This window comes from Vanellus vanellus, assembly GCF_965231255.1.
Source record: "Vanellus vanellus genome assembly, chromosome: Z".
Lineage (NCBI taxonomy): Eukaryota > Metazoa > Chordata > Aves > Charadriiformes > Charadriidae > Vanellus > Vanellus vanellus.
This window is the reverse complement of record NC_138908.1, coordinates 77,072,626-77,094,001: the sequence shown is the minus strand read 5'-3', so window position 1 is coordinate 77,094,001 and position 21,376 is coordinate 77,072,626. Positions and strand designations below refer to the sequence as shown.

Here is a 21,376-nt window from a genome sequence, read left to right as displayed (position 1 = left end):
AAATCTGCTGGCAATGAGGTGGGGTTGTGTCCAGCTCTGGGGGCAGGAGCAGAGAGGATTCTTGGTCACATTGCTTGGTCAGGATGGGCTGGGGAGTTTTGAGTGGTCACAGCTCTTCTTTCTTTCTTCCTTGCTCCCTGTCTCCCGCATCACTCTGTGTGAGCATGGGTGCAGCTCCCCACCACCTCCACTACCATCTCCTGACCCTCTTCTTCTTATTTCAGGCATCCAAAGCTTGGCGCAAAAACAAGATGGATGAGTCAAAGCATGAGATCCACTCCCAAGTGGACGCTATCACTGCTGGCACAGCCTCGGTGGTCAACCTCACTGCAGGTACATGAAGGGTTGGAGAAGAGAAATGCTCCACCTCTGGAAAAGGCTTGGTCTCTCTTGTCTGGCTGAAGGTCACATCTCTTGTCCCTCATGAGGAGGACCTAGCCTTCCCCAGCTAGAGCTAAATCAGCCCTGACTGCTGCTAACATGCCTGTAGAGCCAGCTGTGTCCTTGCAGCTTGCCCTGCCTTTAGATGCCCCAGCGTCCTTGTCTGTGCCCAGTCCGGTCCTTCCTCCCAGTCCTTGGCTGACCTGTCATCCTCTGAACCAGGAGCATGTTGTCCAGTCCTTGCTATAGCTCCAGGCACAGCCATGGCACTGTGCAGCTCTCCCCAGGCTCTGCTGCCCAAACTCAGCTGATGCAACCACCTTTCAGGCTTAGGAGCCAGGGGGTCTTTTTCCCCGCTCCCAGGAAGGAGGACCACCTAAGTGACAGGCTTGGGGATGCTCCTCAAGTATCACTGGAAGCACACCCCATCCGAACTCATCTCTCTGTGCAGGGGATCCAGCGGACACAGACTACACCGCCGTGGGCTGCGCCGTCACCACCATCTCTTCCAACCTGACGGAGATGTCCAAGGGCGTGAAGCTGCTAGCCGCACTGATGGAGGATGAGGGAGGGAATGGGCGGCAACTTCTACAGGCAGCCAAGAACCTGGCAAGCGCCGTCTCAGACCTGCTGAAAACGGCGCAGCCCGCCAGCGCTGAGGTGGGGGGCAGGAGGGGCTGTGGGGCCGAGAGGAGGGTGAAAGCCAAGGGGAACTGTCGGGTGAGTTTTTAGGGCTTACTCATGAACTTGGTGTTGCTTTTGCCTCGTTCCTCACAGCCTCGCCAGAATCTCCTGCAGGCTGCTGGCCTCGTGGGCCAGACCAGTGGAGAGCTGCTGCAGCAGATCGGGGAGAGCGACACCGACCCCCGGTTCCAGGTGAGTGCACCCGGCAGTACCCAGGGACACTCTCTCCCTAAAAGCATCAGTCTTTGCACAGGACCTGTCAGGAGGGCTCCAGGCTGAAGCTTGGCCAGTGCCCAGTGGTGACTTTGCTGAGGGAGGGGACAGGCCATTGCCCTTCTCTGTCCCTAGAGCCGCTGTGATATAACACCCCTTATCTTGTGGATTCCCATGTAGATCCCAGAAAGCCGGCGTCCTTGGATCCTGCCTGCCTCTGACCCAAAGACGGTAAAAGGGAGCTGTAGGCATGGCTTGGTGGTCCTTGCCCTCTCTGGTGTGAGGGGTGCTCCTCTGGTGACGATCAGTTGAACTCTTTGGAGAAAGGGCTCTTCTCAAGAATCTGCTTTTCTGGTGATGGGCTCTCAAGAATTCCATGCACTCGGGTCGCCGCTCGGGCGAGCGCTGCCGTAGGAGTCCTCCCTCGCAGCCGTCTGGGCTCCTGCCTGCTGCTCCCTGCCCGTGGGAGCTGCCTGCCTGCCTGCCCCCGTCACAGACCCAGGGTGGACGGAGCCTCGAGGGGTGGTTTGCTTTGGCTGAGCTGACTTCCAGCTGGCTTGCTTTCCCACGACTCCTCCTTCCAGCACAAGGGAGGTAGCACACCGTGCTGGGCAGGAGGAGCCGTAGCATAGATCAAAATAGGCTCCAGAAAGAAGGAGTTTCTGTTCACAGCAGCCTCACAGCCTCAACTTGAGCAGAAAAGCCTGGACAGAGAGCCAAGGGGAGCAGAAAAGCTAGCACCAGGGCAGGGGGCCATGCACGGCCAGGCAGCAGTGCCAAGACAGAGAAGCCCCAAGGGGCAGATTTGGGACCTGGAGGACAATTTGCACGCCTGTCACGGGATGCTCTGCCCTACAGCTGCCAGACCCGAGTGTATCTACTTCCCTCCTTGGGCTCGGGTGCTGCAGTCCGGGGACTCTGGAGCTGGGTGCATGCGCTCTCTGGTCTCTCCTCCTGTCTGGGAAGGTGGCGGATGGCAGCGGGGAGTAGTCTTGGCTTGCAGGAGGCAAGGGGGGGCTGTGACACTTCTGGCTTAGTGGCCGGAGGAGGCTTAGCCGCCACCAGGTGCGAGGCTGCTCGCCGCGAGCACGCAGATGGTGGGAGGGCTGCCCTGCCTACCGCGGTCTTTGCCCCAGGCATTTGCTGCCTGGCGCTGGTGCTGCCAGTTTTCCGCCAGCAGCATGCCACGGGAGCCAATTCCTGGTGTCTGCAGCGTGCCGTCACATCTGATGCTCTGCAGGAAAGCAATCCGCCGTGTTCTGGTTGCTGCCTGTTGCGTGCTGGCAGGGCGGCCCCGCGCCTTCCCCGCTGCCCCCGAGGGAGAGGAGGCTGGTTGCTGCGTTGTACCTCTCCTTTAGCCTCGGCGATGACAGCCAGACATGTAGCCTGTCGCTAACGAGCTATAAAATAGCTGTCACACCGGCAGTACAGGCAACCGGTGCGGGCAGCATCTCACTCGCCTCTTGCTGGTGGGGTGAGCCCGTGGGCAGGCTGCTGCCTCCGGTGTGGTTACGCAGCGGCCGGCTTGTGCCTCCAATTTGGCCGGAGGGGTTTGTAATATTTTTGCCATTTGGTTTTGCACCCTGTGCAGGCAGTGCCGGCGGTGCCTTGCAGCAGGTTGTTGCTTGCGGTGATACAGTTGGGGACTTGACACGTGTTGTTGCCTGGGGAGCGGGCGGTGAGCGGATCGTGGGGTGTTGGGCTGGATGCTGCGCGTTGCCCGAGCGGCTCTGGGCGGTGTTTGCGGCAGTGCCGCGGCGCAGGCGGTGGCTCGGGGCCAGGTCACAGCCTCACCGCCAGCTGTAGCCCACAATAGAGATGGGGTCAAGCTGTTGCCAGCCACTCCCAGTGTTCGTCCTACCGGTGCTGGGCCAGAGCGGATGAAAGGCCCCCAGAGAGCTCACGTTTCCCCACTGAATATTTCACGAGAGCCCTGTGGGCGGCTGCCGGTGCTCCTGCTGCCTGGTTTCCACACTGACCCTCTCCGCGTCCGTTCCCCCCTCCCACCCCCCTCCAGGACATGCTCATGCAGCTGGCGAAGGCGGTGGCCAGTGCTGCCGCTGCGCTGGTGCTCAAAGCCAAGAACGTGGCTCAGAAAACTGAGGACTCGGCGCTGCAGACGCAGGTGATCGCTGCTGCCACCCAGTGCGCCCTCTCTACCTCCCAGCTGGTGGCCTGCACCAAGGTAAGCCGCAAGGTGAACCCTTCCCTGGTGTGGCCGCAAGCATCACCTGGCTGGCGGCAGCTCCACGGTGTGTAGGTGTGCCAGGGCCACATGTCCTCAGCTGGGACATTAGGGGTCTGCCACCAGAAGCACGGGCTGCCTCAAGCTGGCGTGCCTGCCACTGTGCCCAAGCACTGAATATCCTCTTTGGAGGAGCACAAGTTCAGGACAGCTGTCCCTGCACAACTCCTGCAAGGAGCCCGCCATGCTTACTGAGCAGCCTTTCTCCTCCCCGCCAGGTTGTGGCTCCCACAATCAGCTCCCCGGTCTGCCAGGAGCAGCTGATCGAGGCTGGCAAGTTGGTGGCCAAGTCGGCGGAGGGCTGCGTGGAGGCTTCCAAGGCGGCCACCAATGATGACCAGCTCCTGAAGCAGGTGGGGGTGGCTGCCACGGCTGTCACCCAGGCCCTAAACGACCTGCTGCAGCACATCAAGCAGCACGCCTTGGGTGGGCAGCCCATCGGGCGCTACGACCAGGCCACCGACACCATCCTTAATGTCACCGAGAACATATTCAGCTCTATGGGCGATGCTGGTGAGAGCAGCTGATGGCACCTTGGGTAGAGCATGGCAGATTGGAAGGTATCAGTGAGCCTATGGGACTTGCTAACAGGCCACCCTTCCTTTCTGTCCCAGGGGAAATGGTGCGGCAGGCTCGTATTCTAGCCCAGGCCACCTCTGACCTCGTCAATGCCATCAAAGCTGATGCGGAGGGAGAGACAGACCTGGAGAACTCACGCAAGCTGCTGAGCGCAGCCAAGATCCTGGCCGACGCCACTGCCAAGATGGTGGAAGCTGCGAAGGTCAGTAGTGTGGGGGAGGACGGACGCTGGCTTTGGCTCCCGGCCCCATCTGACATGGTCGGCTCAGTGCTGCAGAGGGGGCGACCAGCCCTTGGGTGCGGGAGCAGTTCCCAGAGCATGGTCCTGCATTGAGCTGAGGACCTCTGCAAGGGAGCGAGGCTCCTCCTGGAGCTATGGGTGGCTCTCCCAGAGGGGCTTCGGTCATCTCCTTGGCACTGCAGGCAGCCGGGCTGCCTGGGGGTGCTCCCCAGCATCAAGCCAAAGCACAGCCGCTACTTCAAGTGGCCCAGTGGCCTCTGCAAGGTGTGATGGGTTTCCTCTTTCTCCAGGGAGCTGCAGCCCACCCAGACAGCGAGGAGCAGCAGCAGCGGCTGCGTGAGGCGGCGGAGGGGCTCCGCATGGCAACCAATGCTGCAGCCCAGAATGCCATCAAGAAGAAGCTCGTGCACAAGCTGGAGGTGAGACACCAGGCAAGGGGGCCACGAAGGGCAGGCAGGCACAGCGAGTGAGCGAGACCCAGCCGGGAAGCCCCACGTCCCTGTACTTCCCAGGGGGATAGGGTCCTTTTCACATACAGTGCCTGTGCTACATCCTGTGGAGACCTTCGCACTGCTCCTTTTCCTTCCCTTGTGCGCACCATGTCACTTTGGGGATACTGGACGTGGAGGGTGCTGGGGATTCTCCGCTGTCACAGTCAGAGACACGAGAGGAGAAGTTTAGGGGGAGCTGTGCCCCGGTGCGTGGCAGGGAGGTTCGGGGTGGGCTGCCCTGCCGTCGGTACTAACCCATACCTCCCCCGTACAGCACGCAGCCAAGCAAGCCGCCGCCTCTGCCACCCAGACCATCGCCGCTGCGCAGCACGCCGCCTCCTCCAACAAGAACCCTGCCGCACAGCAGCAGCTGGTGCAGAGCTGCAAGGTAAGGGCTGGGGGCTTGATCCCGGTGTCTCCTGCGCTGCCCATCCCTTCTCCCATCAGCAGCGCCGGGGTTCTGTGCTCGGCTGCAGTGGGCAGGCAGGACCGTGGGGTCCTCAAGCAGCTCCCCCAGGAGCTGATCTTTTGGTCACTGGTCCTGGATTAGGTCTGTCTCCTCCTGGCTGAGCCTCTACAGTGACTCTTCTCTCTGGCAGGTGGTGGCAGAGCAGATCCCGATGCTGGTGCAGGGTGTACGAGGAAGCCAGTCCCAGCCGGACAGTCCCAGTGCTCAGCTGGCTCTCATTGCCGCCAGCCAGAACTTCCTGCAGGTACCTGCACTGTCCGGAGCATCCCGCACCAGCTCTGGCACTGACGTTACAGCTTTCGTACTGTGCCTGGCCCCACTGAGACACTGACTGCAGGTGGGCAGCAGAAAGATGCTGCGTGTTTGTCCCCTTCTCATGGCTTTTTCTTTTGCCCCGGCAGCCCGGTGGGAAGATGGTAGCTGCAGCCAAGGCCACCGTCCCCACCATCACGGACCAAGCCTCCGCAATGCAGCTCAGCCAGTGTGCCAAGAACTTGGCGGCGGCTCTGGCTGAGCTCCGCACAGCTGCCCAGAAGGTGAGAGGCTGGGTCCCATCCCGCGGCAGGACACGGGAGGGAAGCTGGGGATGGCCTGGTGGCAGGTCACGGTCTCTACCACAGCAGGGTGGGCTCGACGGTCACCCTGGTCACCTTCCGTTCTTCCCTATCGCAGGCTCAGGAGGCGTGTGGACCCCTGGAGATAGACTCCGCGCTGGGTCTGGTGCAGAGCCTGGAGAGGGACCTGCAGGAAGCCAAGGCAGCTGCCCGCGATGGCAAGCTCAAGCCTCTGCCAGGAGAGACGGTGAGGGCACAGAGAAGGGTGGCGTGGGGTGATGTGAGGTGGGTGCTGGGGTGGTGGGGGAGCCACGGGGATGGAGTCTGGAGGTACAGCCCAGCAGCATGTCCCTGCTCATCCTTCTGCAGATGGAGAAGTGTGCCCAGGACCTGGGGAACAGCACAAAAGCTGTCAGCTCTGCCATTGCTCACCTCCTGGGAGAGGTGGCCCAGGGCAACGAGAACTACACAGGTACTGGCCTCCGCACTAGGGCTGGGAGGGGGGAGGGGGCTGTGCCAGCAGCCGCTGACCTCTCCGTCCCTGCAGGGATCGCTGCCCGAGAGGTGGCCCAGGCCCTGCGCTCGCTCAGCCAGGCGGCCCGTGGAGTGGCGGCCAGCACTCCCGATCCACAGGCACAGAGCGCCATGCTGGAGTGCGCCAGCGACGTCATGGATAAAGCCAACAACCTCATTGAGGAGGCGCGGAAAGCGGTGGCCAAGCCTGGTGACCCGGAGAGCCAGCAGCGCCTGGCCCAGGTAGGGGGAGCCGGGACCCCGGGTGTCCCCAGCCAGCCCGCGGGAAGGGCATGGGGCTGGCTGGGGGACCTTGACCACTCTTTGCTTCTCCGCAGGTGGCCAAGGCGGTGTCACAGGCCTTGAACCGCTGTGTCAACTGCCTGCCAGGGCAGCGGGATGTGGATGCTGCCATCCGCATGGTGGGAGAGGCCAGCAAGAAGCTGCTTGCAGATTCGGTGAGCTGAGCAGGGGCGGGAGGGGAAAGGGGAAGCCTTGTCAGGATGCAAGCTGGTCTATCCATACCAGGTTCCTCTGTAACATATCCCCAAGCACGTGCCAGACCTTCATCCTCCATCTCCATCCTCCTCGCTGCCTCTCCTAACCCCTCTCCCTGCCTCCAGTTCCCTCCCAGCACCAAGAGCTTCCAGGAGGCGCAGAGCCAGCTGAACCGGGCGGCCGCAGGGCTCAACCAGTCTGCCAACGAACTGGTGCAGGCATCACGTGGCACCCCTCAAGACCTGGCCAAGTCCTCTGGCAAATTTGGGCAGGACTTCAATGAGTTCCTGCAGGCGGGAGTGGAGATGGCCAGCCAGTCTCCGGTGAGAGCAAGCACCTGTTTGGGGATCCTGGGTATGGTAGGAGGTTTGGGGTGCCTGGGAATGCAGCTGGCCACAGGCAGGGTGGCTATGCAGCTGTGGTTGGGGCAGCTGTGGCCAACACAGCTGGTGAGGTGGGGTCTGGGGCTGTGCAAAACTGTAGCAGCAGGGAGAAAGTGGCTTGGGTTTGTTCAGCAAGTGTTGCCACCATATCTTTGCTGTTTGGTGAACGAGTTAGATGAAGGGAATCAGCTTAGCTTGAAAACCAGCAGAGAAGACCTAGGGTGGGTGTGGAGCTTGGAAACCTACTGCAGGTAACTCATCTTGGCTCCTTGCAGAATAAGGAAGACCAGGCGCAGGTGGTGTCGAACTTGAAGAGCATCTCCATGTCTTCCAGCAAGCTGCTGCTGGCTGCAAAGGCGCTCTCTGCCGACCCCGCCGCCCCCAACCTCAAGAATCAGCTGGCGGCAGCAGCACGGTAGGAGGACTTGCTCCCTGTGAGATGCTTGCTGTAGCAGTTGAGCTGGGTGGCAGAGCTGGCATTGATCCGTGGGTCTTTCTCCCTTGTCCCCGGCAGCGCTGTGACCGACAGCATTAACCAGCTGATCACCATGTGCACCCAGCAGGCACCGGGACAGAAGGAGTGCGACAATGCCCTGCGGGAGCTGGAGGTAAGAAGCCACATCTTGATGAGGCAGTAGAGGGGCTAAGATGGCTAGGTGTTGAGACAGTGGGGAGCGAGGAGCTGCACCGCACTGTGAAGGGCAGGAGGGAGCAAAGAGGAGGTACAAGTGGAGAGCATGGGCCCTTCCCTTGGAAGTGACACCTGTGTCCCTACAGACGGTGAAGGAGCTGTTGGAGAACCCCACCCAGACCGTCAACGACATGTCCTACTTCAACTGCCTTGACAGTGTCATGGAGAACTCCAAGGTGAGCCCTGAGATGGAGGTGGAGGTTTGGGGAAGGATGGGGAGATTTGGGAAGGATGTGAGGACAAAGGAAAAGGTGGTTTCTTCCCTGTTGCTGAAGCACAGTAAGCTGAGCCTGAGGACATGGTGCGGGAGTGGGAGGTGGTCTCTAACGAGCGTGTGTTCTGTCTTATAGGTGCTGGGCGAGTCCATGGCTGGCATCTCCCAGAACGCCAAGAACAGCAAACTGCCTGAGTTCGGCGACTCCATCAGTGCCGCCTCAAAAGCTCTCTGCGGGCTCACGGAAGCAGCTGCCCAGGTGAGACATGCTTATTCCCTGCCCTGAGCATTACCCCCGGTGCATAGTTGCTGTATGCTCCTCTCCACTGCCCCTCAAAGCCCGGACCTGTGGTATGGTGCTGCCAGCCTCTTCCACAGCCCATGCCTGCTCTGAGCCTCTCCACTGTCTTTCCCGTGCTCCTAGGCTGCCTACCTCGTGGGGGTCTCGGACCCCAACAGCCAGGCTGGACAGCAGGGCTTGGTAGACCCCACCCAGTTTGCTAGAGCTAACCAAGCTATCCAGATGGCCTGCCAGAACCTGGTGGACCCTGCCTGCACCCAGTCCCAGGTGAGTATTTTCTTGCACGAAAGGGAGTGTGAAGCTAGTTGGATGAGCTGTGTCCCAAGAGTTGACCAAGATTACGGCTCTTGTATCATCAGGTCCCATCAGCTGTACTGGGAACCAGCTGGCACATTTGGTGCGATGATTACCATCCAGATTGGGGGCTGTATGGGCATGCAGGACCTTGGCGATCCTTCTTGGGCCCCAAGAGGGGCCTCTGTCTTCACTGATGCCTCACGTGGGGCTGGTGGGAAGGGAGACCTGCAGAGCTGGGGAGTCATGGTGGATCCTGCCTCACCCTCCTCTTCCCCGCAGGTGCTGTCAGCAGCCACCATCGTAGCAAAGCACACCTCGGCCCTGTGCAATACGTGCCGCCTTGCCTCCTCCCGCACTGCCAACCCTGTGGCCAAGCGCCAGTTTGTCCAGTCAGCCAAGGAGGTGGCCAACAGCACAGCCAACCTGGTGAAGACCATCAAGGTGCGGTCTCCCTGCTGGGGCACCATGGTGGGGATGGGAATTGGGGCATGGTGGGTGTTGGATAACCACTCTGGTCTCTCCACACCAGGCCCTGGATGGCGAGTTCAATGAGGAGAACCGGGAGCGGTGCCGTGCTGCCACCGCCCCTCTCATAGAGGCTGTGGATAACCTGACCGCCTTTGCTTCCAACCCGGAGTTTGCCACTGTTCCTGCCCAGATCAGCCCAGAGGTGGGATGCTGCAGGCGCAGGGAGGATGTGGCCTGGCTGTGATGGGGGCTGCTGAAGGGTGAGGAGGAGCTGTGCCTCCTCCAGAGCTTGGGATGGAGCCCCACTGTGGGTCTTGTGCCTTGGGAGGGTGTGATGGGAAGGCAGTGGCAAGCCTTGGGCTTCAAAGAGTTGCTCCAGGTGAGGGTCATGGGAGCTGGGGTAACTTTGCAGGCACAGTTCCTCACCCGCATCACCAATCCATCGTCTCCTCACACAGGGGCGCAGAGCCATGGAACCCATCGTCTCTTCGGCCAAGAACATGCTGGAGAGCTCTGCTGGCCTCATCCAGACTGCCCGCTCTCTGGCTGTCAACCCCAAGGACCCACCGCAGTGGTCAGTGCTGGCCGGTCACTCTCGCACTGTCTCAGATTCCATCAAGAAGCTGATCACCAACATGAGGTGAGGCAAGACCTGCCTTGCTTGGCCATGGCCCTGTCCCTGCTGGGAGGTACCCCTGCTCTGAGCAAGCATCCCTGGGGATGTTTTGGGTCATCTTTTCCTTGGCCCATGCCAGCGGGGAGAGGCAGGGTCTGGGATGGAAGATGTCCCTCTTGTCCTGTGCAGGAGCTGCTCCTCCAGCCCTAGCATGAGTTGATAGGATTGCATGCCAGCAAGTGCAGGCTCTATGACTCTGGGTTCCCCTAAAGCTTGGGAGAGGGCTCCTGCCCCTCACCGGCACCAGCCGAGGCTGAGGGTGAAGGGGTGGCATAGCACCTGCCAGTGCTGGGCTGATCCATCTGTCGCACAGGGACAAAGCTCCAGGACAGCGGGAATGTGACGAGGCCATCGACGTCTTGAACAGATGCATGCGGGAGGTGGATCAGGCCTCCCTCGCTGCCATCAGCCAGCAGCTGGCTCCCCGAGAAGATATCTCCCAGGAGGTGGGTCAGGGATGCACTGCTGCAAGCTTAATGGGGTGGGCGTCCTTCCCCCTGGCTCCCAGCAGCACATGGTGACCTCAGCCCTGCTACAGCCTCATGCGATGCCCTCTCCTTTCAACAGGCGTTGCACAACCAGATGATCACGGCTGTCCAAGAGATCAGCAACCTGATTGAGCCCGTGGCCAGCGCGGCGCGGGCTGAGGCCTCGCAGCTGGGGCACAAGGTAACGTGGGGATGGGGATGGAGAGCTGCTGCTGAGGTGCTTGGTGCATGCAGAGGAGCTCACAGCCCACAAGAGACGTGTGAGACAGCTGGGGCTGGAAGCTGCTGGTGCTGATGCTGCTCTTCCCTAGGTGTCCCAGATGGCTCAGTACTTTGAGCCGCTCATTATGGCAGCTATTGGCGCTGCCTCCAAAACACCCAACCACCAGCAGCAGATGAACCTCCTGGATCAGACCAAAACGCTGGCCGAGTCCGCCTTGCAGATGCTGTACACAGCCAAGGAGGCTGGTGGGAACCCCAAGGTGAGCAGGAGGGGCACGTGTCAGTGGCATGCTCCCCTTCATGGTGTGGGTGCCATGCGGTGCACTCCAGGTAAGTGTGCAGCATCCCTGTTGGGAGGAGAGCCACTGCCTGCCTTCCCTCACTCTGGTTTGTCCTTGCAGCAAGCTGCCCACACCCAGGAGGCTCTGGAGGAGGCTGTGCAGATGATGAAGGAAGCGGTGGAGGACCTGACCACCACCCTGAATGAGGCAGCCAGTGCTGCGGGTGTGGTGGGGGGTATGGTGGACTCCATCACCCAGGCCATCAACCAGGTGAGTGGAGCGTGAAGTGGACCTGGCCAGGGCTGGGGATGAGGGAGAGGAAGACTCGGAGTCAAGCCCTACGAGGTCTCTGGGCTGGGGCTGGAGTCAGAGTCTCATGATGGTCTCTTGCAGCTGGACGAGGGACCAGTGGGCGAGCCAGAGGGGACCTTTGTGGACTACCAGACCACGATGGTGAAGACAGCCAAGGCCATCGCAGTGACTGTGCAGGAGATGGTGGGTGCACGCAAGCCTGTCACTGCAGAAAGTGCTGCCTGCCACCCAGGCAGGGCCACTGCCCTTCTTGCTTGCCCATCCCAGCGTAGGGCCCCTCTAACTCCTGCTCTTCTTCCACTGGCAGGTCACCAAATCCACCACCAACCCGGACGAGCTGGGCATACTGGCCAACCAACTCACCAACGACTACGGGCAGCTGGCGCAAGAGGCTAAGCCGGCTGCACTCACCGCGGAGAACGAGGAGGTGCGAGCATTGTGGGGAGTGCTGGAGTGTGCTGTGGAGCAGAGCAGGGTCTGCTGGAGTGTGCTGCAGGGGACTGGGGCACTCGAACCTCCCGTCGGAGCTGGGGGCAGGCAGCATTCACACCTTCCCTGCAACACGGTGTGGAAACATGGAGCAAAGCTGTGTTTCCTTTTTCCCCCTTTCCCGAGTGGGAGGATTGGGAGAGAGGAGCTGGGTGGAGGTGGGTGGTGTTTACCAGTGGGTGTCATGGACGTAGGGCTTAGTTCCCTGCTGGCGCTCTCATGCACGCATTCCCCTCCAGATTGGCTCCCACATCAAGCGCCGGGTGCAGGAGCTGGGTCATGGCTGCGCTGCCCTGGTCACCAAGGCTGGAGCCCTGCAGTGCAGCCCCAGTGATGCCTACACCAAGAAGGAGCTGATAGAGAGTGCGCGCAAGGTTTCTGAGAAGGTAAGTGGTCCAGAGAGAGGGGTGATGGGTGATGGTGTGGCGAGGTGGGAGGGATGCCAGATTGAGCCACGTGCCCCTGGAGCCACCACACTAGGTTCTCCAGGTTCTCCCCTGGTCCTTTTGGTCTCTCAGCCATGCTCGCCCTGCCCAGCTGACAGGGTGGAGGATGGATTCCCCTCTCTAGGCACCATAACAGCAACTGGTGGTGTGATGGGCGAGTGTGATGTCCAGGTGCTGCCTGCTGATGTGCTGATGGTGGCCTGCCAGGGGACACTGATCCACACACTGGTGGCAGCCCAGGGCTCTCCAAACCAATTCTTGCAGTGGTGGGCATAGTGTTTGCTGCATCTTCAGTCAAGCCTGCAGCTCATGGTGGGTGGTGGATATCCCCTTTATCTTTTTCTGGTGTGGTGGAAAGTGTCCTGTCCATCAGTCCATCTAAAGAACATACTTCTGAATAACAGATGAAAACATGGCTAAAAAACTCTAGTCAATAAGGCAGCAATAGAGCAGCAAAGCTTGTAAGCAAGAGTATGAAAGCAAAACACTGGTTTAGAGTGCCTGGCACGTGCCTGCACACTCAGGACCTCCTGCAGGTCCTTCCTTTCCAAGATTGCTTTCCATCAGGAAATTTGTTCTCCTGTGAGAGCTTGCCCAAGTACAGAAATTGAGTTTAGCAGCTAAAGAAGGAATGAGCTGCGATGTTCTGGTGCCTGTCATGTAAACTTTATTCATTTAGGAACTAGCAGAGTCCGATATCTCCTGGACCCACAAATACGATAGGTACAGGGTAAAAGTAAATAAACAGAAGCTAAGAAGGGGTGCCCAGACCATGGATTCCCAGTTCCCCTCCGTGGTGGCTTCCCCTCCGTGAAGTGGCTCTGCTGGGAGGTGTGGGAGGGTGTGTGCGGTGGGGATTGCCTGAACCTGCTCTGCTCCCCAGTCACCCTCTGCGTCCCTCCGCAGGTGTCTCATGTGCTGGCAGCCCTGCAGGCTGGGAACCGCGGGACACAAGCGTGCATCACAGCAGCCAGTGCCGTCTCTGGCATCATTGCTGACCTCGACACCACCATCATGTTTGCCACAGCAGGAACCCTCAACCGTGAGAATTCGGAGACCTTCGCTGACCACAGGTACCTGGGCACCTCATCCAGCCTCTGCTCAGCCAGAGAATGGGTGTCTGTCACCCCCCCACTCGGGAAGGACGTGGGGAGGAGACTCAGATTCACAAATCCCCAGCAGTGTGAAACAACTCTCAGGGTCCCTACAAAAACATGTATTAGATTCCCACAGTGATTAATATACGTTTTAACCAAGGCCACGATAATTGGTTAGGTATATAACAAATTATGGCAAGTGGCAAAACAAATTATGGCAAGTGGTAAGGTATGCCTTGCATTACTTAGCAACAGATATACAACAAATTATGGCAAGTGGTACTTAACAACAGACACACAATGAGTTATGACAACTGATAAGGTATGTCTTGGGTTACTTGCTTAAAAACTTTAAAAGAAAAGAGAAAAGGGAGAGAAACAGAGGGATAGACAAAAGGAGACAGAGCGAGAGACAGAGAGATAAAGAGATCACCGGTCCTGGTTCCAGTGTTTGTCGAGCCAACGGGGGTCTCTGGTTCATAGAACGCTCCTCTGTGGATCCCCCTTTGTGGTACTTATTTTCCCCTTTCATGTTTGCGGTATCAGTACAACCCACCCTATGGCTATGGTGACAGCTTTGTCTTGGGTTTCTCCCCCTGCCCCAGATGACATGTAGCATGATTTGGGTGGAGAGATGAGTCCTACAGTCATATATGTTTAGCATGATCTCGATGATCTTCATTAGCATATGCAGGGATGTCAACTTTAATATACATTTCACCAATAATGAGGCAAAGGTCGCCCCGAAAACAGAGAACTAACAAGGCTTCACAAGCTGAGCAGAAAGTCCAGTCTTCACAAGACTTTCCCCTGCCAGACGCATCCTGTGTTATTTAGACAAGTTTTCTCACCTGAGTTACACAAGAGAGAAGCAAGCTCTTTGAGCACAAGGCCTACGTTATCCAGACTCCACATTATCCACCCCACGAGGATAGCTACATTTCAAGGTACTTGCGAGTGTTTGAGACATTTCTCCATGAGGCTCAGAGGGCCTCCCCCCTCTCCTTATCTCTCCTCAGGCTGCTTCTCTCAGTCTTTGTTTTAGGGAGTTTACAAGGTGTCTCTTACAGGTGTCAGGCTGTGTCCCATAGTCTACTGTCTTTCTGAGCTGTAAACCAGCCCCAAGGAGAGCTGCAAGTTCAGGTCACGCTGACTCTGTTTCCCCTCCAGCTTGTAGATACAGAAGGCAGGGTCCACAGTCTCTCTATGCCCCGAGGACCATGTGTGCACGTAGAGGGCTATGTCCTCTCTGACTGCTGCCTTCTCCCCAGGGAGGGCATCTTGAAGACAGCCAAGGCGCTGGTGGAGGACACCAAGGTGTTGGTGCAGAACGCCACAGCCAGCCAGGAGAAGCTAGCCCAGGCTGCACAGTCCTCTGTGTCCACCATCACCCGCCTGGCAGAGGTGGTGAAGCTGGGTGCCGCCAGTCTGGGATCTGAAGACCCGGAGACTCAGGTGGGGTGGGGTGTGTAGGGCGAACAGAGGCTGCTTATAGCTTGCTTGAAGGGGTTGAGGGTTGCAGGTGTCATGTGGTGCTCTGGGCTGGATCCTGCATGTTGTGGAGAGGGTTGTCTGGGCTTTGGCTGGTGCTGGTTGAGCTGGACTCCCTGTGTGCCCTGGAGTGCCCAAATTTCTCACTGTTGGGCCGCAGCACCCTCAGCCTGAGTGTGACCATAGCCAAGCCATTGCCCTGGTCTTGCTGTCCCCAGGTGGTCCTGATCAACGCTGTGAAGGATGTGGCCAAGGCGCTTGGAGACCTGATCGGTGCCACCAAGGCAGCTGCTGGCAAAGCTGGGGATGACCCTGCTGTCTACCAGCTGAAGAACTCTGCCAAGGTCTGAGCTGGGCATGATGGGAAGAGGGGCTGGGGCTGGGCGGGGGGGCGTGGAGAAAGAGCTGGGGGGCTTCTCTGCCTGTCTAGGAGCGGGAGGACAACTAAGAGGCAATCAGAGCAAGAGGGGAGGAAGGGTCACATAAAACGTGGGGCACAGCATGCAGAGAAGGCATTGGTGGGAGAACAAGATGAGGTGGTGTGAGTGGAGTATGGGGACGGGGATGTGTTGGACCAAACCACAAGGGAGGGACACATACGGGCAGCAGCCCAGAGCTTGCGTGGGTCTTCACCTGGCTCTCTTTTCCCTTCCACAGGTGATGGTGACGAATGTCACTTCCTTGCTGAAGACAGTGAAGGCTGTCGAGGATGAGGCCACAAAGGGAACGCGGGCGCTGGAGGCCACGATAGAGCACATACGCCAAGAGCTGGCAGTGAGTACAGCTGCGGTGCTGTGGCTGCTGTCCCTCCAAACGGCTGCCCCACACCTCACCGTCACCCCTCGCCTCGCAGGTCTTCTCCTCCCCTGTGCCTCCTGCCAAGGTCTCCACCCCAGAGGACTTCATCCGTATGACGAAAGGCATCACGATGGCCACAGCCAAAGCGGTGGCTGCTGGCAACTCGTGTCGGCAGGAGGATGTCATTGCCACGGCAAACCTGAGCCGCCGTGCCATCGCAGATATGCTGCGCGCCTGCAAGGTGGGACGGGCAGGGGACGTGGGTCCAGCACAGGTTTGTGGGTGGCTGTGGGTGCCGGCAGGAATGGTGCTGGATGTGAATCGGGGCTTCCCTGTCTCTGGGTTTCAGGAAGCTGCCTACCACCCAGAGGTGAGCGGGGACGTGCGGCAGCGGGCGCTGCGCTTCGGCAAGGAGTGTGCTGATGGCTACCTGGAGCTGCTGGAGCACGTGCTGGTGGTGAGTGTCCCTGCCCCGGTTCCCAGGGTGGGCAGAGGCTGCCTATGGATGCCAGGGTGCTCCCCAAATCCCCAAGGTCCTCTGGGCTCTACACCTCCCACTGAGGTCTTTGCACAGCCCCCTTCACTGCCTGTGCTGGCACAGCTTGTGGCCAAGCCCCTGCTGTGGGAGCAGATGTCAGAGAGATGAACAGGCTCTGAAGAAAGGTATTTGGCTAACAACAGGCAGAGATTAACTGCCTGTAAACAGATGGAGGCTGGAAATTCGACAACACGGGAGCAAAATCCTGAAGCAGCTTCCAGTAAAGGTGGTGGGAGTTAGAGACTTCAGGCAGTGTGAAAACAGAGCTTGTTAAGCTCACAGCAGAGTGGGAAACAGGCAGTGCCCACAATAACAGAGGTGATGACTGCAAGTGCCAGCTGCACCCTTTTGATCCAGTCTTCCTCTATTTGAGTCCTCCTGAGGACTTCAGCCGGCTTCTTTAATTAGCTGTCTGACAAGATGAGTGTAGTTTACACGCAGCAAATTAAGACCATAGAGCAGTAGAAAGGATCCAGTGAGGTCCTTCCAGCAGTTTGCATTCTTGGCGAGATTGCAAAGGTGGAGTTGAGGGCACCGGAGGGATGCACAGACCCAGCCCACAGAGCTGCGAAAGCCCTTGAACTGGAGTTGGGACAAAGATCGAGGGCGAGTCAGCTCTGTGGCAAGGTTTCACGGAGCTCACTAGAAGGGCTTGGTGACAGTGTGCCGTTCAGGTTCACCAGATACAAGGTGGTGGAGCTCAGACTGTGGTTTCCTGCAGGGAAAGCCCCTTTAGGCAGAGGGTAACCAGCGCTGGCAGCACAGAGAGGAGGCGGGCAGGAACGATGGCTAGAAATTGAAGCTGGGTGGAGAGGAAGTCAAAGGGTGGTTTTATCCAAAGGAGGTAACCACTGGGGTACAGTTCCAAGGGGAGCAGTGAGTTTTCCGTCTTCTGCACCTAGATCAAATGTCTGTCTGGAAGATGCTTTAGCCACACGTAAGTCATGGCAGCCAAGGCTGGAGGGCTGAGGAGAAATTCTCTGGCTGACCTGTTGTTAACAGATGATTGGGCTAATGACTTAGTGTGGCGGTGACGGAGGTCAGCCTACTTGCAGGGACACGCTATTCCGCTGTATTTTGGGTGTAACCGTCCAGCTGCTGTGTGACATCTGTTGAATATACATTGGTATATGTACATGAAATGTTCCATGAAATGTTCACTGGAGATGCATCTCAGTAAGCTTGTAGCCTCCAGGGTGCCTTCAGCTCCAGACAGAGACCATTTAGCAGTTTTAAACACATTGTCAGAGCAGATAGCAGACTTAATGTGGCATTTGGTCTGGATGCGCTTAGGCGGGCAAGCCAGCCATCACAGTGTGCCATCAGCTCAGTAACTCCGAGCCACTTGCAGCTCCAGTGGCTTTGCTGGGATGACCCCATGCAAGTCCAGGATAAAGCCATGACCCAGCCCAACCCCTGCAGCACTCTGGTCTGTGAAGGCAGGAACAAAGCACATGGGTCCCACTTATCAGAGGGCAGCAGGTTTCTGGAAAGCCGCAGGAAGGATGTAGAGGAATGGGAGGGGAGATGGTGGATGCGATGCTGCCTCGCTCCCCAGCAGTGGCAAGTCCGTTGCTGTACGCTGGGTCCCCATGAGAACCAGTGCCTTGCACGGAGCATGAATAAGCATGGTTAGGGTTCAAGAAAGAGGGTTATTTGACTTGGGATGGAAAACATGGCTCCCGGCAGAGGAGTAGGAAAGCCTGCATATTTCACTGGGGAGGGGAAGGAATTTGAACCTCTGTGGGGACTTGGTATTTGGTAACGATAGGTCTCTCCCTCCAAAAGCAGAGAGATCCAGTGGCTGAAAACTGCAGTGAAGCAATTCAGGGTGGGGAGAAATAAGGTGTAAAGGGGGGGTGAGGGGGAGAGCAGCTCTATGGCTGCTCTGGGTGTAGATGGCTCCTCCAGCCGCAGGAGCCTCCTCCAGGTGCTCCAGCTCCCCCGGCCCTGCGAGGCTGAAGTATGAGCTGATGATGGCAGCATGGCTCCCCACCTGGGACCTCTGATCCTTCGTTCCCACCTCTCCTCTTGGCTGCCCTTCACCCCTCACTGGAGAGCACCCACCTACCCCTGCCCGTCGTCCCCAGCGCCCCTGTGTCCTGGCCAGGGCGTTCACTGCTTTCTTCTCTCTCTTCTCCCTCCCTCCCTGTCAGCCGGTGAGTAAGGCGACATTGGGGTGCCTGCTGGTGTCTAACCTCAGCATGAGCCTTGCTCACGGCGTGTCTGCATGCCCAGCCCGGTGCTGGGATGGCACTTGTGTGTGTCCACAGGGACCCTGGGGTCTGTGTGTGTGTGTGTGTGTACTCACACCTGCTCTAGCTGATGGGCATCTGCCATCTGTGTGGTGCAAGTTGGGCCAGCGGTGAGCTCTGCTTGTGCATACGGACCCTGTGTGTGTGCACACATGTGTGCTGTGCTGTGTGCATGTGTCCTCCCCCACCCTGGTGAAGGACCCTCATGGCTCTGCCTGCCACCTTGTCCTGGTGGGGTCAGCCCTTCCAGGCTGGGACGTAGTGCCAGGGTCCACCCCTTTGCCCAGCTTGTGTTTGCAGACAAATCTCCAAAATGGGGACAGCGAGAGGAAAATGGTTCTGGAGCTTGAAATGCTTTGTGGGGGAAAGAAATCCTGGAGGGGGGTAGCTGCTGAGTGCAGGAAGGTTTGTGCTGAGGGTCGTGTGTCTGCGTGATGTCCCAGAAGCTCGGATGCAGAAGGACTAAGGGGGAGCTCATCCCATCCTTGAGCAGCAGGAGACCAGCCAGGGTCACTTCAGAAAACATTATGGGCAACACCTGATGTGTACACATGTAGGGGGGAGCTGGGGAACCCCACCTTTCTTCCCTGGGGAGCGCACCCCAAACAGACCTATGAGGTCCTCCTTTTCTAGGTGCTTACATCTGCTCCTTCCTCACAGATCTTGCAGAAGCCGACTCACGAGCTGAAGCAGCAGCTGGCAGGCTACTCCAAGCGTGTTGCCAGCTCCGTCACCGAGCTCATCCAGGCAGCTGAGGCCATGAAAGGTAAGGAAAAGTCCTGCTCAAAGGGGCAGGACTAAAGGCTGGGATTAGGGTGGTGGGCTTAGCAGCTGATGGAGGAGGTAGGGCGGGTCAGAAATGAGGCCACACACAGGTTTAACCTGCCTCATGTCCTGGTTTTCCTAGGGACTGAGTGGGTTGACCCAGAAGACCCCACCGTCATTGCTGAGAATGAGCTGCTGGGGGCAGCAGCTGCCATTGAGGCTGCCGCCAAGAAGCTGGAGCAGCTGAAACCGAGAGCCAAGCCCAAGGTAGTGGTGCTGAGCCTTGGCTGACCCCCATGCTCACCTTGGGGTGGGCTGGGGCTCTCCTGCCTATGCTTCAGCAGGTCTGAAGCCCCATCTGACACCCAGTCCCTCTTCCTGCACTCCTGCTGCCTCCCACATCCCTAGCTGGACATTCCTTGGGCAGCCCATGCCCTCCTGCACCCCAACAGTCCTTAATCCATCTTTATATGTGCCCCCCTCAGCCCCCTGTTGCTGTCATCCTGCTCTGCTTCATCTGTCCCAGCACCCCTGCCTGGGACTCACACCCTGTGTTTGCCCGCAGCAAGCAGACGAGAGCCTGAACTTCGAGGAGCAGATCCTGGAAGCTGCCAAATCCATAGCTGCAGCCACGAGCGCCCTGGTGAAGGCAGCCTCAGCAGCCCAGCGAGAATTAGTGGCCCAAGGAAAGGTAAAGCTGCAAGAGGGAAAGAAATAAGAAAATGTAGAGCTGTGATGGGTTGTCCCTTCTCCCGGGACTGCTTGTAGCCCTCATGCCCCATGGCAAGGGCTGTGCAGGGTGGTGAGCTTCATTCCTCCTCTCCTTCCTTGCAGGTGGGCGCCATCCCCGCCAATGCAGTGGATGATGGACAGTGGTCCCAGGGACTCATTTCAGCTGTGAGTATCAAGGTCATGCTCAGGGGGTGGGGGGGACCCTCCTCCTGGCTCCTGCTGCAAAGATGAGGATGCTCTGTCCTTGTGCTTTTCCTCGGTCAAAGAAGCAGCCATGCTTCTTGCTCCCTCCCCCACCAGCTGAGACGTGGCGTGGAAGCTGGTTGTCACCTTCTCATGCCCCACAACCTCCTTGGGACCAGTCAGGGCATACCCTCCCCAGGGGAGGCTCTCGTACTCCCCCTGACAGCCTCTCTTGCTGCAGGCACGCATGGTGGCTGCTGCCACCAACAACCTGTGTGAAGCCGCCAATGCAGCAGTGCAGGGCCATGCCAGCGAAGAGAAGCTCATCTCGTCCGCCAAGCAGGTGGCTGCCTCCACGGCGCAGCTCCTGGTGGCCTGCAAGGTGAAGGCTGACCACGATTCGGAGGCCATGAAGCGGCTCCAGGTGAGTCCCAGGCTGCCCCTCCAGACCCAGCTGCCTCCTCATGGCTGCTCGAGGGGTGGGTGGGAGTGGGTCAGGGCACCGTGGGTGCTCCCCAGGGCTCACGCTCCCTGCCTGCATGCCGTCAGCGGGGAGCTCATACGCTTCAGGTCGCTTGGTCTTTACTGCTAGCGGCGTGTCAGGCGTGTGAGTGATGCTGGGCTGCTAAGCCCAGTGGCGTTCGGGGATGATGAACTGGCACAGGAATGCCTGAAATGCATGCACTGCATCACTGCCATGCGAGAGGTTAATGTCTGGGGGACGTGTTCTGTAGCACCCTTAACCCTCAGAGGCCATGGCACACAAGAGGTTAATGCCCATGCATTGCCGGGGGGGTTAACATGGGGTTCCAGCACCGGTCCCTCGGGGCCAAGGGCTGGGGAGGGTCAGCGGGGCTGCCCCCAGTCCCTGCCCCACAGCTCAGACAGGAGCCAGAGCCCGGCTGGGAGCAGCAGCGCCTGAAATGGTCATGAGCGGGTGGCAAGGCAGCGAGCCATGTAAAGGAATCCCTGCCTGCAGCTCCCAGCGTGCCTGGCTGCCTGTCCTGCCTGCCAGCCTGGCCTGGGGCAGGGGTTCTTTGCCCCCTGCCTCCCCCCTGCCCCCCCCCAAATAGCAGTTGTACCCAGGGGCTGTGACTTACACTGATGCTCCCGCCTTCCCCACTGCAGGCTGCCGGCAATGCTGTAAAGAGAGCGTCGGACAATCTGGTGAAGGCAGCGCAGAAGGCAGCTGCTTTCCAGGACCATGATGAAACGGTGGTGGTGAAGGAGAAGATGGTCGGAGGAATTGCACAGGTGAGGAGCGGGGCTGCTCTGATGGGGCAGGAGGGTCCCTGGCTGCCACCACAACTGTGTGTGCCAGTCTTAGGAGCATGTCCTACCACCCACCAGCACAAGGCATATCTCCAGAGAGGCTCACAAA

At 58.9% G+C, this 21,376-nt stretch overlaps 1 protein-coding gene across 1 annotated transcript in view; it reads left to right on the top strand.

Moving 5' to 3' along the window:
• The window catches only part of TLN1 (talin 1), a 36,404-nt gene that overhangs the window by 13,330 nt on the left and 1,698 nt on the right, over window positions 1-21,376 (top strand). Inside the window, exons 15-56 of the mRNA XM_082497455.1 lie at window positions 225-333; window positions 833-1,041; window positions 1,159-1,257; window positions 3,296-3,463; window positions 3,742-4,036; window positions 4,138-4,304; window positions 4,634-4,762; window positions 5,109-5,222; window positions 5,434-5,547; window positions 5,705-5,839; window positions 5,976-6,104; window positions 6,227-6,329; window positions 6,405-6,613; window positions 6,709-6,828; window positions 6,994-7,191; window positions 7,527-7,666; window positions 7,766-7,859; window positions 8,029-8,118; window positions 8,293-8,415; window positions 8,581-8,724; window positions 9,034-9,195; window positions 9,284-9,424; window positions 9,681-9,862; window positions 10,212-10,344; window positions 10,466-10,567; window positions 10,698-10,868; window positions 11,010-11,159; window positions 11,283-11,384; window positions 11,509-11,628; window positions 11,930-12,076; window positions 13,043-13,209; window positions 14,505-14,688; window positions 14,943-15,068; window positions 15,382-15,498; window positions 15,578-15,763; window positions 15,872-15,979; window positions 18,976-19,081; window positions 19,223-19,347; window positions 19,646-19,771; window positions 19,915-19,977; window positions 20,237-20,419; window positions 21,124-21,249. Of these exons, the coding sequence (XP_082353581.1) occupies window positions 225-333; window positions 833-1,041; window positions 1,159-1,257; window positions 3,296-3,463; window positions 3,742-4,036; window positions 4,138-4,304; window positions 4,634-4,762; window positions 5,109-5,222; window positions 5,434-5,547; window positions 5,705-5,839; window positions 5,976-6,104; window positions 6,227-6,329; window positions 6,405-6,613; window positions 6,709-6,828; window positions 6,994-7,191; window positions 7,527-7,666; window positions 7,766-7,859; window positions 8,029-8,118; window positions 8,293-8,415; window positions 8,581-8,724; window positions 9,034-9,195; window positions 9,284-9,424; window positions 9,681-9,862; window positions 10,212-10,344; window positions 10,466-10,567; window positions 10,698-10,868; window positions 11,010-11,159; window positions 11,283-11,384; window positions 11,509-11,628; window positions 11,930-12,076; window positions 13,043-13,209; window positions 14,505-14,688; window positions 14,943-15,068; window positions 15,382-15,498; window positions 15,578-15,763; window positions 15,872-15,979; window positions 18,976-19,081; window positions 19,223-19,347; window positions 19,646-19,771; window positions 19,915-19,977; window positions 20,237-20,419; window positions 21,124-21,249 (5,916 nt within the window). The remainder of the gene's footprint in view (window positions 1-224; window positions 334-832; window positions 1,042-1,158; window positions 1,258-3,295; window positions 3,464-3,741; window positions 4,037-4,137; window positions 4,305-4,633; window positions 4,763-5,108; window positions 5,223-5,433; window positions 5,548-5,704; window positions 5,840-5,975; window positions 6,105-6,226; window positions 6,330-6,404; window positions 6,614-6,708; window positions 6,829-6,993; window positions 7,192-7,526; window positions 7,667-7,765; window positions 7,860-8,028; window positions 8,119-8,292; window positions 8,416-8,580; window positions 8,725-9,033; window positions 9,196-9,283; window positions 9,425-9,680; window positions 9,863-10,211; window positions 10,345-10,465; window positions 10,568-10,697; window positions 10,869-11,009; window positions 11,160-11,282; window positions 11,385-11,508; window positions 11,629-11,929; window positions 12,077-13,042; window positions 13,210-14,504; window positions 14,689-14,942; window positions 15,069-15,381; window positions 15,499-15,577; window positions 15,764-15,871; window positions 15,980-18,975; window positions 19,082-19,222; window positions 19,348-19,645; window positions 19,772-19,914; window positions 19,978-20,236; window positions 20,420-21,123; window positions 21,250-21,376) is intronic.